General features: G+C 40.6%; 2 protein-coding genes across 5 annotated transcripts in view; one reads left to right on the forward strand and one right to left on the reverse strand.

The window, feature by feature from the left end:
• Positions 1–986: 986 nt before the first annotated feature.
• On the reverse strand, positions 987–13,972 carry snupn (snurportin 1). Of its 4 annotated transcripts, none has more exons than XM_053642051.1 (9): positions 13,901–13,972; positions 11,880–12,044; positions 9,605–9,782; positions 8,346–8,450; positions 6,409–6,505; positions 6,212–6,309; positions 5,993–6,070; positions 5,821–5,901; positions 987–1,830 (listed from the first exon to the last, which is right to left on the reverse strand). In XM_053642051.1, the coding sequence occupies exons 2-9, from the start codon at positions 12,035–12,037 to the stop codon at positions 1,534–1,536; spliced, it is 1,092 nt and encodes a 363-aa protein (XP_053498026.1). In that variant the 5' UTR covers positions 12,038–12,044; positions 13,901–13,972; the 3' UTR covers positions 987–1,533. The 4 variants fall into 4 exon arrangements, with proteins under 4 accessions (XP_053498026.1, XP_053498025.1, XP_053498023.1 ...); XM_053642050.1 differs by lacking the exon at positions 13,901–13,972 and adding an exon at positions 13,324–13,491; XM_053642048.1 differs by lacking the exon at positions 13,901–13,972 and having other exon boundaries at positions 11,880–13,142.
• Positions 13,973–14,195: 223 nt separating this feature from the next.
• snx33 (sorting nexin 33) overlaps positions 14,196–18,980 on the forward strand; it is an 18,530-nt gene continuing 13,745 nt past the window's right edge. The window contains exon 1 of the mRNA XM_053642047.1: positions 14,196–16,185. Coding sequence (XP_053498022.1) covers positions 14,778–16,185 — 1,408 coding nt within the window. The 5' untranslated portion in view covers positions 14,196–14,777. The remainder of the gene's footprint in view (positions 16,186–18,980) is intronic.

Here is an 18,980-nt window from a genome sequence, read left to right on the forward strand (position 1 = left end):
ACTATGTGGAATTGAGTCTTGGAACCGACTCCCATCACTTGGAATCAGAATCTAGACAATATTAGAATAGCATGTTGTTATGCGTACTGTGGCATTTGTTATCATTAATGTTTTAAATGTGGTGGTATGTCTATTTTATAATTTATTGTCAGATTTGGTCAGTCAGAGACAGTCCTATATGAAATAACCTCTGAGGATAATCAGCTTTCTTCAGTGTTCTCTTATGCTGTGTACAGATACAGGTATAATAATAATATCAGAAGCTTCAATTGGGTGTGTGGGGGGGATAACACCTAGTTCTGTGGAATGCCTGAACAACTTCCTCTATCTGAAAAGGGGAAAGGTCATGTTAGAGGCACATTTAGAAACAACTCTAACATGAAACCAGGTTAGCACTCAGTCAAGATGCTGATGTGAGAGACCTGTGGTTTTAAAAGAGGGGTTTTGGTATCAGTCACACGTTGCTTTCCAGGAATGCTGAGCTCATCAGTGTGCAAAAGACCTACTTTTAAAAAATATAGAATAAAAAACAAGATGGCACTGAAATGATTATGTTATGTGTTGAGTACTGTTCTTAAATCACATATCATTAACATACACATACTATACTTTATGTTACCATAACATTCAAATATTGTTCCTAGAATGAATGGAAAACTGAATGTATACATCACAAAAGATTACGATGAGTTTCGCTCCAGCTTGACATTTATTTATACATCATCTGATGGGCTGACCTAATTTAATTGTTGGTTTACAATTAAGAATTTCAAAGATTTGAGTTTCATTTCTAACAGCGAATACGTTCACAGAATCTGAATGGTTTTGCACACAAATACATTTTGCCAAAGCAAAATGTTTTAGATTTTATTCTGTCGGGCTGCCTATAGGCGAACATGCACATGCAATTAAAGCTAAATTCTCTTAAAAAACAAACAAACAAACAAACAAAAAGGGAAAAGGGTTCCAGAAATATCATAAATGTGTAGAATAAAAATACTTTTATTAATATAGCGTTAAAAGTCTTTCGAGTGTTCTCGTTAGAAAAGGAAGGTCTAAATTTAAAATTTCAAAATGTAATATTCCACATAAGGCATTCATATAGATGATTATATTACATGCACACAGAATGGTGTTTCGCAAATTCTACTTAATTCAAGCATGTGTCTGAGAAACCAAGACGGATTGTCTTTGCTTCTTCGTGTCAACCTGGAGCTACATTAAATAACTCAACAAATCACATTGCTAAAGAAATTTGAACAGTTTTACCTAAAGTTGAAGGCGAAGACAAAAGAAACAAAATGTAAATCATTCTGAAAATATTGGTCCAAACAGTATGGGAGGTTTAACTGAACAATAACGAATGCCAAATTCATCACCCACTTGTCATGTTTGAAGTTCCACATACGCAGTGCGGAAAGTAAAAAAGCTGTCTCTGAGCTAATCTAAAATCAACAGGGTTTCAGAAAACACTGAATAAATCCCAGAAATCTTGGCATGATACCAAATCAGTAGCTGCTGAGCCGCTAGCAATCAGCTCTCCATGCCTTCTTTCTGGTTGCTGCTTCCTGTTTGCGTCTCTGGCGTGGACAGGTGCTCTAGCTCATATCTCCCATTCTGATCTGCAGGCCGAACCTGACTGGACGGCTTCTTGTGCTCCAGGATCTGCTGCATCTGGTGTGTTGCGTAGTCCGGCTTGGTGGTGAGAGGGCACTGTGGAACCTCGATACCCAGGATGTCTGGCACCATGTAGGGTCTGAGCCATCCCACCAGCGGTGTGCTGCCTGGGGTGTAGTGAGTCTCACGGTGGTAGAACAGGAGCCCATCCACCTGAGAAGGGGTCAGGTGCATAGTGAATATTACATATTTGATCTGATCATTATATAAATAACTAGTTTAAAATGATTTGTGTAAACAATTTCAGTGCAGCATTTCAGCTCTGGCCAAGTTGTACCTTGCGAGTCAGTTTAGCAGCTCGGATCTACAAAAAAAAAAAAAAGTTGTGTGCAACCCAAAATACATGGCCTGTTTGGGTTCACTTCCTGCAGTTGGGTTGATTCAATTTACGTAATATTCACTATGCGTCCTTAACAATATTCACTACGCTTACGCAATATTCACTACGCTTATTCACTACACTTACGCAATATTCGCTACGCTCACGCAATATTCGCTACGCTCACGCAATATTCGCTACGCTTATGCAATATTCGCTACGCTCACGCAATATTCGCTACGCTCACGCAATATTCGCTACGCTCACGCAATATTCGCTACGCTCACGCAATATTCGCTACGCTTATGCAATATTCACTACGCTTACGCAATATTCACTACGCTTATTCACTACACTTACGCAATATTCACTACGCTCACGCAATATTCGCTACGCTTATGCAATATTCACTACGCTTATGCAATATTCACTACGCTCACGCAATATTCGCTACGCTTATGCAATATTCACTACGCTCACGCAATATTCGCTACGCTCACGCAATATTCGCTACGCTTACGCAATATTCGCTACGCTCACGCAATATTCACTACGCTCACGCAATATTCGCTACGCTTATGCAATATTCACTACGCTTATGCAATATTCACTACGCTCACGCAATATTCGCTACGCTCACGCAATATTCGCTACACTTACGCAATATTCACTACGCTTATTCACTACGCTTAAGCAATATTCACTACGCTTACGCAATATTCGCTACGCTTATTCACTACCCTTACGCAATATTCACTACGCTTATTCACTATGCTTACGCAATATTCACTACACTTACGCAATATTCGCTACGCTTACACAATATTCACTACGCTTATTCACTACGCTTACGCAATATTCACTACGCAATATTCACTACACTTACGCAATATTCGCTACGCTTACGCAATATTCGCTACACTTACGCAATATTCACTACGCTTACGCAATATTCACTACGCTTATTCACTACGCTTAAGCAATATTCACTACGCTTACGCAATATTCACTACGCTTATTCACTACGCTTACGCAATATTCACTACGCTTACGCAATATTCACTACGCTTATTCACTACGCTTAAGCAATATTCACTACGCTTACGCAATATTCGCTACGCTTATTCACTACGCTTACGCAATATTCACTACGCTTACGCAATATTCACTACGCTTATTCACTACGCTTACGTAATATTCACTACGCTTATTCACTACGCTTACGCAATATTCACTACGCTTACGCAATATTCACTACGCTTATTCACTACGCTTACGCAATATTCACTACGCTTACGCAATATTCACTACGCTTACGCAATATTCACTACGCTTACGCAATATTCACTACGCTTATTCACTACGCTTACGCAATATTCACTACGCTTACGCAATATTCACTACGCTTATTCACTACGCTTAAGCAATATTCACTACGCTTACGCAATATTCACTACGCTTACGCAATATTCACTACGCTTACGCAATATTCACTACGCTTACGCAATATTCACTACGCTTATTCACTACGCTTACGCAATATTCACTACGCTTACGCAATATTCACTACGCTTATTCACTACGCTTACGCAATATTCGCTACGCTTATTCACTACGCTTACGCAATATTCACTACACTTACGCAATATTCGCTACGCTTATTCACTACGCTTACGCAATATTCGCTACGCAATATTCACTACGCTTACGCAATATTTGCTACGCTTATTCACTACGCTTACGCAATATTCACTACGCTTACGCAATATTCACTACGCTTATGCAATAATCACTACGCTTATTCACTACGCTTACACAATATTCACTAGGCTTACACAATATTCACTACGCTTACGCAATATTCACTACGCTTATTCACTACGCTTACGCAATATTCGCTACACTTACACAATAATCACTACGCTTATTCACTACGCTTACGCAATATTCGCTACACTTACACAATAATCACTACGCTTATTCACTACGCTTACGCAATATTCACTACACTTACGCAATATTCACTACGCTTACGCAATATTCACTACACTTACGCAATAATCACTACGCTTACGCAATAATCACTACGCTTATTCACTACGCTTACACAATATTCACTACGCTTACGCAATAATCACTACGCTTACACAATAATCACTACGCTTACGCAATAATCACTACGCTTATTCACTACGCTTACGCAATATTCACTACGCTTACGCAATAATCACTACGCTTACACAATAATCACTACGCTTACGCAATATTCACTACGCTTATTCACTACGCTTACGCAATATTCGCTACGCAATATTCACTACGCTTACGCAATATTTGCTACGCTTATTCACTACGCTTACGCAATATTCACTACGCTTACGCAATATTCACTACGCTTATGCAATAATCACTACGCTTATTCACTACGCTTACACAATATTCACTAGGCTTACACAATATTCACTACGCTTACGCAATATTCACTACGCTTACGCAATATTCACTACGCTTATTCACTACGCTTACACAATAATCACTACGCTTACGCAATATTCACTACGCTTACGCAATATTCACTACGCTTATGCAATAATCACTACGCTTATTCACTACGCTTACACAATATTCACTAGGCTTACACAATATTCACTACGCTTACGCAATATTCACTACGCTTATTCACTACGCTTACACAATAATCACTACGCTTACGCAATATTCACTACGCTTACGCAATATTCACTACGCTTATTCACTACGCTTACACAATAATCACTACGCTTACGCAATATTCACTACGCTTATTCACTACGCTTAAGCAATATTCACTACGCTTACGCAATATTCACTACGCTTATTCACTACGCTTACACAATAATCACTACGCTTACGCAATATTCACTACGCTTATTCACTACGCTTAAGCAATATTCACTACGCTTACGCAATATTCACTACGCTTATTCACTACGCTTACACAATAATCACTACGCTTACGCAATATTCACTACGCTTATTCACTACGCTTACGCAATATTCGCTACGCTTATTCACTACGCTTACGCAATATTCACTACGCTTACGCAGTATTTGCTACGCTTATTCACTACGCTTACACAATATTCACTACGCTTACACAATAATCACTACGCTTACACAATAATCACTACGCTTATTCACTACGCTTATGCAATAATCACTACGCTTATTCACTACGCTTACGCAATATTCACTACGCTGACACAATATTCACTACGCTTATGCAATAATCACTACGCTTACGCAATATTCACTACGCTTACGTAATAGTCACTATCCAATTTATGAAAAATTGAGTTTGAGTACATTTTCAGCCTGTCAGGTTCCTCAGCCATAGTTTTTTTTTTTTTTTGCATTGTTTCATTATTTGCAGTGATAAACAAAACCAAATAGCAAACAAACCAAAAGTACCAAATTCGCTCTGATTTGCTTCACTCAGCAAACTGACTAATGTGTGTGAGAGCGCCCTTTATTACACCTCTACAATATCACGGATTTTCGGTTCTTACGCGAGCTAGTGAGTTTATACACTGCTTTATGCACACTACAATGTATCTCACCATAGTATGTCTTGTGGCACATCTTCATTATGTATTTGCCACATCAGCATTTGTTTCCATCACCGTTTACCGCACCTTCTCTGCATCAACCTCTCTGAATATTTACGATTTCTATTCATTTTGTTTCTAGCAAACAAATTCACAATTTCCATAGACTCATAGAAACAAGTTGTTTTTCAGAACAGTCCAGTTACATGTATAAATACAGCATTCCAATGCTCTTACACTGAAGCTGTAGTCGTGTGCCAGGGCCTTCTGAATGGACTCTGTTGTACAGCTGATGCTGTTCAGACTCACAAAACGGAACTGCAAACAAGCGTGGGAAAAAGAAAATAATGAGTACATTCAATCAATAATCTACTGTTTAAATCGTCTGTAGTACTGCCAATGAACTTACAGGGTTTCGTTTGCAAATCTCCGACAGTCCTTCTACCTCTTCAACCTTCGACTGCAACCAGTAGAACCGGAACTCAGTCTGTTATTGAAAATTTCAATAAATTCACATTTACTTGGTTGCCAAGTATGCATGCAGTCTAAATAATTCAGCCATTTGTAAACATCGGGATGTAAAAAGCAATGACAGCGCTGAAATCCCGATAAGAATAAACTGACTCACTGAACAGTCATAGACAGGATGCCCTCTCCAGCACATCACATCCAGGATGTAGTACGTCCTATCCACTTCACTGTAAATGCAGTCTAGGATGGTGTAATCTGTAGGAATTCATAAACCAAACCTAATTACCAACAACAAGACGGTTGTACTTTTTGTGTGTTTTTAAAATACGTGAAGTTCAGGCCTGTATTACAAACCTTTCCCCATGGCGGAGTTGTGTCTGTTCCCTCCTGGTAGCAAAGAAGGGAAACGATTCACACAGTACCCGCTTTTAGTGTACGATGAAGTGGAGCCCTAGTAAGTAAAAATAAACAAGTTAATAAATAAATATTTAAAAATGAGAATTTGAGGACCATTTAACATGATTTGCAAAGCTCCTGAGCTCAGGTTCCTGTTCGTGGGTTTCCTCCGGGTTCATCCCACCTCCCAAAAACATGCATGTAGATGAAGTAGCAAAGATAATAGCTAGTAGTAGCTAAACTAAAGATAAATTAATTATGGGTATTCTAATGACGTCACATGCACAACGCCTATTATGTTAAGAACTCAAGTCAAATACGATCATTACGGCTACTGATATAGGTCAGATTTAGTTTTGCGAACACACTTGTAGCGCCCCCTACTGACCGGCATGCGCAGCTGCATGTCGGTGTGAATTATGCACAGCCAAGCATTAGTATTATAATTGTGTGTATTGTTTAAAAAAAAAAAAAAACTTTCCAGACACAATTCACAATTTTTGTAATTGCCCCTAGGTGTGAATGAGCGCATGAATGTGTGCGCGTGTGTGTATAATGTCCTGTGTATAATGTCCTGTGTATAATGACTAGCATCCCGTTCTCAGGCCCAGCGTTCCTGAGCACCAGATCAGGAATAAAGCGCGTACTAAATGTCTGTGGGTCATTAGTGGTGTTTTATATTGGTGCCTAATCAGCGCTCAACATGTCTTCTTGTAGTAGGAAGGCTCAAAATCCAAAGCCTTCTTGTAAGTCATACACATTCACGTCCAGCGAAACACACTTACCATATCAGAGGTAAAACACGACAAGTACCAGAACGATAAAAATGTAAGAGCCTATGAGTCACAGGGACGAACGGAGGAGAAGGAGCTAGGGGACGTGACTCTCAGGCCACTAAACCTTTAAGAACATTGTTACAGATACAAGGAGGATACAATCATGCAGCTTCTGCTTCATGCAAACAAACAATTGATGAGAACGTCCACGCAAATGAACCGAATTACCGTTTTAACCACAACTCTGTTTCTATGGTAACAACTAACTCATCGCCTTGTACGGCAGACGCGTCACATAAATGCATTAAAAAGTGTGTGTAAGTGTTAATACGGTGAATTTTACTGTAAGATGTTTATGTTTAGGAGAATGTAATATTTGAATAAAAAATTTAAAAAGTCTGGTGAGAGAATGTTTTTTTTTTTTTTTTTAGATGTTCAGCAACATTAAAGGTAACTATAAATGGATAAATGTGATGTTACTGGAAAAATCACACCATCTCATCTTTGATTGTGCCAATACAGTGCCTTGCAAAAGTATGCACCCCCTTGTTTTGTTTTGTTTATCACAACCTGGAATTAAAGTGGATTTTTGGGGGGTTATACAACATGCCTACCACTTTGAAGGCCCAAAATATTTCTTATTGGGGACACAAACAATAATTAATAAGTAACAATAATATGGCACACTCAGTCATGTTATAGTCCTGCTGCTAGCATCTAATTAAAATGCGTTATCTACATCTAAATGTAGTATTTTCTTTCTAAATGCTGAAAAGACGTATTGACAGTCAGTGACAGCCCTCAAACCGACTGTTTCCTCAGGACCTTATAACACAAGTTCATGTCCTAGTTTCAGTTTCCTGTTAGACGTGGTATGAGGAACTTCAGGTCGTTTAAATTCTGCTTGCATGCATACATTAAAATCAATATTTCCTAACGAATAAAAGAGCCAGTGGAATGCTGGCCATTATGAAGATTAATCACACCACTAGAGTTCTCGGTTTTTTCCATAAAGACAAACACTTCTTTTCGCATCAGCAGTTTTTCAGGCAGTTTGTGGGGGAAATGAAAATTTTTTTTAAATGACTTTTATACATCAGTTATTTAAAAAGTCCAAACCTTAGATGCAACGACGAGTGAGCGTTTCCCTATAGGACAGACCACCAGCAGCCAATCAGCGCTAAGATCCACAGGGACGTCCACCAGCCACTCTGACAACATCAGCTGTACAGAGAGATTAAAGTTTAAACACAGCCCTGAACGAACACTCCACAAGGCCAGTGAAGTGTGAAGTGTCTCTGCAATACTCCAACATCATAATTATGATATGCGCTGTAGTAGTGTTAGAAATCAGAGGCAAAGGGCAGGTGTACAAGTGAGTAGAGAATATTTACACCACTTTCAGAGACAGAGAGGCAAACTTGTAAACTGAGATCATTTTTTACACAATTAATATCTTACAGTGCACTAAGCTTGAGTGCTGTAATGATATTACCGATGTGATCGTCCCTACATGATATTACGTTGCCACAATATCCAGTGTTGTTTATAACCGATTACACAGGGGCCAGAAAGTCAAAATATATTCAGCAAATATGTCGATTCGAATATGTTGAGCAAAATCGGCAAAAATATGATAAAGCTGCTGATAGCGCGGTGAATCTGGAACGATCCGCACAGGTGTTGTGAACTCCAATATTAAACATGTCCTGGAAGCCCCGCCCCCTTTCCCCCATCTCATGTGCTCTCGCTTTCCGTCACTGCAAATGGAGAATATTCATTAATGTGAACTAAAATCTAGCGCTGCATGTTCCACTTGGCGAACACATATATATTTAACATTGGTTTACTGTTGATCAGGAACGGCACAGAAAATCTGCATTCGAAAATGGACAAAAGTAACCAAGTGTCAGATCTAACACCTTACAAACCATGTAAATACTGATGATCAATTAGGACGTGACAAACAATATTTTTATTTATTATTTATTAATAGGGTTTTTTTTGTTCTTTTTTTTTTTTTACTGAAAACGAAAATGTCGGACAAGTGGACAGCAGACGACTGATTTCTAAAAGGATTACATCGAAATGTGCTGTTATGTTTTAAGTTTTTTTCCCAAACTGTTGACTGCACATTCCTGCAGAATCACTTAAAAATCCACCATCACATTTTTTCAAAAGAATGCACGGCTGGTAATATGATCACTCCTCTCCTCTCCTCTCCTTCATCCTGAAATAATAGAAATGCTGGTCTTTTTTTAGGCTCTCGCTTCTAGACGATTAAATCGTTTATGGTGATGTTGATATTTTTATTATTAGGCCTAACAGTCTACATGTCGTTGTAGTCTACATGTTCTACATGTTCATTGAGTTATGACCTGGTTGGCGTAGTGCTTTGGCAACTTTTTGCGTTGCTCAACTTCCATCCCTTCATCTTCCATTTCATCCTGCTGCTGACTTTTCTGTTTCTCCTCCTCTTCCTCCTCGTCACTTCCTGTCTCTGTCCAATCCCCGTCTGCCAAACGACGGGCATGATTCACATAGTTCAGCCTTTTCCTACAAGAAAAGAAGAATTACTTTATGATTATTTTCTATTTGGCCCATAGCATGAAGATTGTCTGACCCAAACATCTGCAGAGCAGCTGTTTACTTGCTCAGTATACAGCTAGAAGAGAATGAGTTAGTTATTTACAGATATGATAGAAAAACTTACTGTTTTTATTTCTTTAAATGTTCATTATGTCTGAAATGAACGCACGCTAGACTGTTATGAATTCTGACGTATTCGCACAATGCAGTTCCCGCTAGTGAGAGTTGCTGTTCCTAAATAATAATAACAATAATAATAATAATAATAATAACAATAATAATGAAGGAAATCAACTTTATTTACACTACCGGTCAAAAGTTTAGACACACTCATACTTTATTTTTATTATTTTCCCTCCACATTTTAGAATAGTAATAAAGTCATTAAAACTCTGGAGTAACACAGATGGAACTATGGGAATTATGTTGTGATAAAAATCCAAAATAAATCTAAATAATTTAGTATTTTAGAATCTTCAGAGTCGACGCCCTTTTTGCCTAGAATTTACAGAAATGTATTCTCGGTATTTTCTCGACTGATTTCTTGAGGAATTTCCCCGAGATGCTTTTTAAACAGTATTAAAGGCGTTCACACCGACGCCGGACTCTTATCGCCTGCTTTTCAGAACATTTCACTCCGAGTCGTCCGTTTAAAATAAATATTTTTGTGTAAATAAAATGTTAGTTTTCTAATGAAAGAAACGAATACGTCGGCGTGATTATATTTTTGTTTACAACATCGATTTCACACGTTTAATCACACACCTTCAGATCAAAAGCTAAGATCATGAGAAACATTTCAGTCGAGTGTCCACAAACTTTTGACCCGTAGTGTGTGTGTATTAGGGCTGCGACTAACAATTATTTTCATAATCGATTAGTCAGCCGATTTGTTTTCTCTGATTAATCGGTCGGGGGCGAACTTTCAGTAGCGGTTTTTTTCGTTTATTTAAAATAAAATCCACAAACTGAGTTACAAATATAAACTTCAGACTAAAACTTTACAGAACAATTATATAAAACTGAAAAGAACCCAATACACACACACCAGAATATATATATTACTAATTTAGGACAGTAGTTTTATTTTTTATTTTTTTTTATATAAAATGATGAATACTTACACATACACGTTTATATATATATATATATATATATATATATATATATATATATATATATAAAAAAAACACTAAGGAGAAGTGACACTGGGCCTCATTTATCTAGCTTTTTTGTGTGTAAATGTTGGTGCAAGCCAAACCAAACTAACATTTTCCACCAAATTTTTGTCAGCGCTGATTTTGTTTGTACTTGTGCGCGTACGCTAATCACCTGGAAAGTGCAAAGCTCGCGCCGGACACAGCGAATTTGCATTTAGTGACGCCCACAAAACTCCATAAAAGGACAACTGCACAGACAGCTGGGAGCATGAACTGAACGATCAGGGTAAAGGCTGAAAGACAGACGTGGACTCAATCCTATGGCAATAAGAACATTTAATAATATATAATATTAATATTAATATTAATATTAATATTAATAATAATAATAATAACAATAAGTGAGTGCTCTTTACGGCTTATGCCATTTCTTTTGTCATGACCGAATGAGTTGTTTGATTTGTTTTATTAATTTACGAGTTTGCGTGGGCTCTTTTTCTTGCTTTTTTATATTTTTTAATCAATAGAAATAATATAACATGTCCTCGATGGTGCTCTCAGTCTCTGACCTAATGAACTAGCACGAGGAGGTGTTTTTGATTATAAAGCTCTTCTGTAAGCTGCTCTGGATAAGGCTAAGTCTGCTAAATGCTGTAAACATAATTAAAAAAAATAAGCAATTTAAACTCAACGGTATACTCCAGATATAAAATCCATGCAGTAATCCACGCAGATTTTATGATCTGAAGTCGAGGTTTATGGTAGTTCATTTTCTTTTGCTAAATTTACACACACTCGGGAGCACGAGTAGGATACGAACGTTTTTCCCAATTTACAGGACTTCCATGAAGACTTGAATTCGCTTGGGTAACAGTATTAACATGTTAACATGCAGGGTACTTACTCCTTCTGCTCCTGCAGGAACTTTCTCCGGCGCTCATCCTGGTCCAGAGCGCTGTACTTGCTCTTGTACTGAGCCAGGCGAGGATGCGGGGCTGAGGTGCTGTTTGCTTCTCTGGTTACACAGAAGCTGGAGGACAGCGCTTCAGTCAAGGAATCCATTACAGACCTACAAATAAGGTGGTACAAGACATTCGTATGGGCTGAGCACACATTCATACAGGCAGACTTCAACAGGAGGGTGGAAAGAGGAGTAACTGCAGGGGTCTTCATTCTTATCCACAAAGGGCCTGGTGTTGATTCAAGTCTTCATTCCAGACAAATCCACACCTACTCTTCATTTTAAGAGCAAACTGATTTGTTAAACACCTAAAAAGTTTGTGGACACCTGACCATCACACCCCAATCTGTCCTCACCCCATTCTTATTAATATTGACTTGGTTCCCCCAGTTTTTTCCTGTTATAATAACCTCCACCCTATTAGGCAGGCTTTCCACTAGATTTTGGAGCGTGGCTGTGGGGATTTGTGGGCTGGGGTGCAGTCGGCGTTCCAGTTCCTCCCAAAGGTGTTCAGTGGGATCGCTGTGGAGGCCACTCAAGCTCTCCTACACGAACCTTGTCAAACCATGGAGATCGCTTTGTGCACGGTCGTGCTGGAACACTGAAGGGAAATCGTAATGCTACGCCATTCTATACAATTGTTTTGTGTTTCCAAGCTTGTCCCAACAGTTTGGGTGAAGAAACAAGGGTGTGATGGTCAGGTGCCCACATACTTTCGGCCATCTAGCTCCTGCTTCTTTTGGGATGAAAACATGTAGACACACTGAAAACTGTTTTAGAATACGACTGGAAAACGGACATCGAGCCATAACTAAATAAACGTTTCATTTTGTTCATTTAGCAGAATTTGGAAGAGACACAATCTAAGATGGTTAAGAGTCTTGAGCAAAAGGCCCAACTGTGGCTTTCTGGAAGTCCGGGGATTTGAACTCACAACCTACTGATCTCCATCTCAGAAACTTAACCGTGTTCCTCCCTGAAATTTATCATTTATAAAATCAATAAGATCATAGATATCCAAGATAGACATAAACACAGCTTGGTAACCGATTAGTGTATGAAAAAAAGCAGGAGTGCTAATTAACTACACTCCTAATGGCTCCTTATAGTACACAGTGCACTACCTAGGGTGGACGAGCCCATATTTTATATTAGTGCACATATAAGGGGAATCACTTCTTTCTTAACATATGACTTAACTAGCAGTTTAGCTAACGTTACCCTGTTAGCTAATTATATATATATATATATATATATATATATATATATATATATATATATATATATACAGAACATAACTTGGCGGAGAGCTAACAGACCTAGCCATGTGCCTAAGCTAAAATGCGGACATGCTAGCTATCATATTTCCGGGCAACGGGAATCAAACCTGCTGCTGTAGACGTGCAGAGATGCAGTAACGCTGCTCCTGCTCAGATCACGTTTCTCTCTGAAGCTAGGGTCAGATCCCAAATAGCACTGTCCCTCCCTTATGTTCGTGCACTACACTGAGGGGTAAAACCTGGATTCTACGCTGCACCTAAGTGCACTATATGGTAAACAAGACGCCATTTTGGAATTTACCTACGTCATGCGAGCCGCCATCTTTTTTGTTGGTCGACCAAACGACTTCACGGAGTTTAGGCGTCTGTTCATGCATATGAACACTGAACAAGTGCTGTTGGTAAAACTAAACAAATAAATTCCAAAAATAAATACGCGAAATGCGTTGTGTTAATGGGTATTATTAATATTATTATTATTAATAATATACATGTTTTTATTTTCTTCCCCTCCTTAAATCTCAATCCTACAGGGTTATCCACTTGACGGCGACAGAGAGTTAAAAAGAAATCCCATCTCTTGCCTAATAAAGAGGAGATAAATACACCACAGGAAAAACTTTCCTCGATTCATTGGCTCTGTCTCACGTCATGGAAAGATTTGGGATTACGTTTTTACCAAACCTGAAAAGTTGACCGTCCTTTGTGTACTTAAATATGACCTCGAGTTTGTTTCCTTGGCCGGTTGTTATTGTGCTGAAGATGGAGTGAGTTGCGGTGCTGACGGAATGAGGAGTGCAGGAGGCACTAGGACGCGTCCATCATCATCATCCTCATCTTCGCCGTCTCTCTTACTGGTTTTCTCTCTGTGTGTGTGTGTGTGTTAGGACAATGTTTTGATATTTCTTTTTCTTCCTCCTGCCTTGTCCTTTCCCTGAACATGAGCAGACGGCAGGACTACAGCACTCCACTTCTACACCGGGAGTTGTACTTCGTGAGTTAGCCGGTGTTTACATTTGAATTCTGGACCAAAACAGATAACACCGACTTCTGGCTTTGTAAAGTACCTCGAAGATTTCCTTCTTAGAGAAGTCTGAACGCTCAGAATCAGAAATTGAACCTTACAAACGTTTTCTAGAGCGTTTTTATGACCATCTACTATACTGACTTTGTAGATAGAGTGTAGAAATGTTGTATAAGGGTTGAATCACTGTAGTGAATGCTTTGTTGTTTTCCCCTTGTTTTGTGTATGTGTGTGTGTGTGTGTATTTGATCATAAATGGCTCACAGGGCAACGAGTGTTTGAGTTTTGATCCTGTTCGTGTGGTATAGATAACCACGAGCGAAGTTTCTTTCGCACCTAAGGAAAGATCAGGCAGCATGGAGTGCAGCTCAGAAACCTGCAGCCAGTGATCAGATGAAACTTTGGGAAGGTGTGCTTGTGTGTGTGTTTAGAAGTGCTGGGGAACTACTTGGGAGATGAGTTGACTCGTCAAAACACTAAAAGGGATTTGTTACATCTTTGTTTCCACTTTTGTGGCACTACAAGAGCGAGGTTACGATGTCGCTGAAAGCCGTAGCACTTTACACGTTCCAGAGCGAGAACAAAGAGGAGATCAGCATACAGGAGAACGAGGAGCTGGTTATTTTCGACGAGAACTCTGTAGACGGCTGGTTACAGGGTGAAAACAGCCGTGGGGAGAGAGGCCTCTTCCCCGCCTCATACGTGGAGATCGTTCGGCCACGTTCCAACTCGAACCTGACTGACTACTCTCTGAGTCCTGCAGGCTCACCTGGCAAGGAGCCCTTCTTCACCCCCAGTACAAACACCGCTTATTATGACGACGACGACGACGACTGGGACGACTGGGACGACAACTCTACGGTGGTCGAGTACGAAGACCCTCGTCGACCGGTGGGTGCAAATGGGCACGAGCAACAGAGCCCGTACCCTAATCCTAATGTGCAATACCGTTCCAGGCCCCCCATGGAGCGCCAGGACAGCATCTCCAGTTCCAGGAAAGGCAGCATGGTGGGCCGCAACCTCAATCGCTTTTCCAGTTTTGTGCGCTCGGGCGTCGAGGCGTTTGTGCTCGGTGATGTGCCTATGATGGCAAAGATAGCCGAGTCCTACAGCATCGAAATGGGCCAACGTGGACCTCAGTGGAAGGAGAGTCCTCAGCCTTTCATCTGCTCCATCGAGGATCCCACCAAACAGACCAAGTTCAAGGGCATTAAGAGTTACATTTCCTACAGAGTCACCCCCAGCCACACTGCCAGGCCTGTGTATCGGCGCTATAAGCACTTTGACTGGCTGTACAATCGCCTGTTGCACAAATTTACCGTCATTTCCGTACCCCACCTCCCAGAGAAGCAAGCCACCGGGCGCTTCGAGGAAGACTTCATCGAAAAGAGAAAGCGGCGGCTCATCCTATGGATGGATCACATGACCAGTCACCCGGTTCTGTCTCAGTATGAGGGTTTCGAACACTTCCTCATGTGTGTCGACGACAAGCAGTGGAAACTGGGAAAGCGTCGTGCTGAGAAGGATGAGATGGTGGGAGCTCACTTTATGCTCACTCTCCACATCCCTAAAGAGCATCAGGACCTGCAAGACGTCGAGGAGCGCATCGATACCTTCAAGGCCTTCGCCAAGAAAATGGACGACAGCGTCATGCAGCTGACACACGTCGCGTCCGAACTGGTCCGCAAGCATCTCGGCGGCTTTCGCAAGGAGTTTCAGCGCCTGGGTAATGCTTTCCAGTCCATCAGCCAAGCGTTCATGCTGGACCCTCCGTACAGCTGCGAGGCCCTGAACAGCGCCATCTCACACACTGGTCGGACGTACGAGAACATCGGGGAGATGTTTGCAGAGCAGCCCAAAAATGACCTGTTCCACATGCTGGATAAACTATCGCTGTACCAGGGCTTGCTGTCCAACTTCCCAGATATCATTCATTTACAGAAAGGTAACGTGAAACTTTTTTTTATTTTTATACTCATTCATGGATGCAATCAAGCTAACACTAACATGGGTCGAGATTTTCCCGAAAACATATTTGGCTGTGCTGCGTTGTTGTAGAGGATACTCAACAGGAGAATGTGGAGTTTGGACGGAGATACAGAGTTGTCTCAAATGAAATTCCATGTTTTCCAACACCGAGAGCAGCTATATATCAATTCTGGGTCAAAGCTCTTTATTTCACATGTCTGAAGTTTAAAAGAAAAAAAGCAATAAATGTTATGTTTGAGAGCTTCTCTAACTCTTTGCGTTTGCCGTCAGGTACTTTTGTCTTTCTAAATCATCCACTTCATTCAAATTCACACATCCCTGAACTTTTCATTTTCAGTCAGTTTCAGAATAATCTCAAGCTTATCTCTCCCTCCTACCTAACAGCTGTTTCCCCCTACTTCTGCAATATGCTGTTAAAAAACACAAAACCCACAGCGTTTGCCAGATTTTCGGCAAGTTTGTGCTTGCACAGCGAACCTTTAACAAGCAACAGTCATGCACTTTGAACAGTTCTACATCATCGGAGTTGTAGAGACTCTCAGAGGTTACAAATACGTGGTTATTTTTTGTTTTTATATATATATATATATATATATATATATATATATGAATGCTACCTTGATGAGTCTAAACTTGTTTATTTCGAACTAATCGATCAACGTTCCATCTAAACTGTAATCCATAATCGCAGGCTTGATTTAATTTGCTACTTGGCTTTCATGTGTAAGAGTATGTGGTGTACAGGAAGGCCACTTTGTAAACCCTTTGCCCCCCTTTCATGTGCGCTTCGAGGAGTGCTAAATCGTTCTCAGGAGCATAGTAAGAGATGGGAACGCTGCCTTATTGAAGTCTGCAAATCCCAGAATTCCGAGCGTCGCCACCAGGAGAAGCAGCAGATACCTGGAGTCACATGTGGCTCACTAATCATACCTCTTTCTCCTAAATCGTTGCGATCAGTTTATCAGGTGTTTTTCCACTCATTACTGTCTTTCCGATAGATGGGTTGCTTTTCTGATGTAGGTGAAATACTGGAATCCCAGAGCTGAGCCTTGAGGGTGCGGCACGGGTCACATATGGGACTGATTTAAAAAAAAAAAGCGGGGGGCGGGGGGGCAGGAGAAGAATGAGGTGGACCCTGAAATATAAAACAGAAACATCCACGATGCAGTTTACTCCACACAGTTACTTTTATATCATCGGCTGTTAGGTTCGACTATTATTTCCTCCTGCTTGCTCAGTCTTGATCGGATGGTCTCCTTACTCCATGCTTGACTGATCGAGTCACAGTGATTCATTTCAGAAACGAGAAAAACCACGCTTGTGTAACACTTGCATTGCCATCAGATGGCAAGCCTTCGATTTTTCTGTTGCTTAGAGACCGACACCATTAAACGCACATGTAACGGGTGTACTAAGCAGCTCGGAAATGCACCTGCCGGTGTTCGGTTTCTGTCCGAGGCGGCGTGAGGGACAATAGCCCCGAACCCTTGCTGCATCTCTGGTGTCACGCCGGGCCGGAGTTGGGAAACCTGAGCGTCCTTTTAACTCGCATGCAGACACTGCGACGATATCAGGAGCGATCGAAGAAAGCTAATCAGTGGGCAAAGTAGAATAAATGAACGAGGGGAAATATAAATATGCCTCTTTATTAGTGCAGGCTAATCGGGGTGAAATCGGATATCGAGCGCTCGTCCTCAGGTTTTAGGTCTTTCTGAACATATGAAAATATACCTGTTCATGTCTGGAAGTCACACCACCCCTTTAATGTGCTGCCCAGTCTAATGATCTGGTTTCCCAGAGTGGGCTAAAGTCATAGCTAGCATGAGGGAATAATTAAATGCATTAATATCGACAAATGAACAAGTTTATGGTTTATTATCCTTTTCTTACAAGGTTTCTACCGTAGCACATGGTGTTTCTGCTCTCGACAGGAATTCAGCAAGTCCGTGTCAGCAAAAGATCCGATAAAAGATACAGTAGCTGATAATAGTGCATTATGTGCATTATTGCCTTCCGGTCCGGAATATCGTGCTTCGTTTGTGATCATTAGCAAGTTGTAATGACGTCATTTCCCACCTTGGGACACAATTTTTTTTTTTTTGTGATGGTTGCGGCCAAAAATGCTTGATTTCGCAGCGGCTTTTTTCAAAATTTGCGATGCTACTTGAATTGACGAAATTGCAGGGAATTTTTTGGCCTTTCACAGTGATGTTTGTTGGTAAATGAGTGCTTTTAGCTGTACTCGTGTAAAAGAGGGCTTTCGCCGAATGGTGATGTCACATGGCACGTCTCAGCCCAAACCTGCAGTAATTTTCGAAAATTGGCACGCTCCTCTGAATATTGTGCTCGGTTTTGCGTTAATTTGTGCGGTGGCCCAATCCCAGCTGTCCCAGTACTTGGGACGCAGCACGTGTGTTTGTTTGCTCTGTCAGAGCGCATAAAGCTACATATGAAACCTACTTTAACAGGTTCAGAGTGGTACAGGCCTGAGGGGTACAGGCCTGAGGGGTACAGGCCTGAGTGGCTATTGGTTCTGTTCTACTGTAGAGAACTTTTAAACATTCATAGAGCATTTTGGAAATTGAAGCACAGCATGTTGCATGTTTCTTGGCTTACAAGCAGCTGAATGCCCGTGTGTGTGTGTGTGTGTGTGTGTGTGTGTGTGTGTGTGTGTGTGTGAGAGAGAAAGTGATGTCATGATCGTCGTTGCTAATGTTAACTCTAGTTAGTTGAACCAAAGTAAATTTTGGG

Source organism: Ictalurus furcatus, chromosome 14 (genome assembly GCF_023375685.1).
Source record: "Ictalurus furcatus strain D&B chromosome 14, Billie_1.0, whole genome shotgun sequence".
Taxonomy (NCBI): Eukaryota; Metazoa; Chordata; class Actinopteri; order Siluriformes; family Ictaluridae; genus Ictalurus; species Ictalurus furcatus.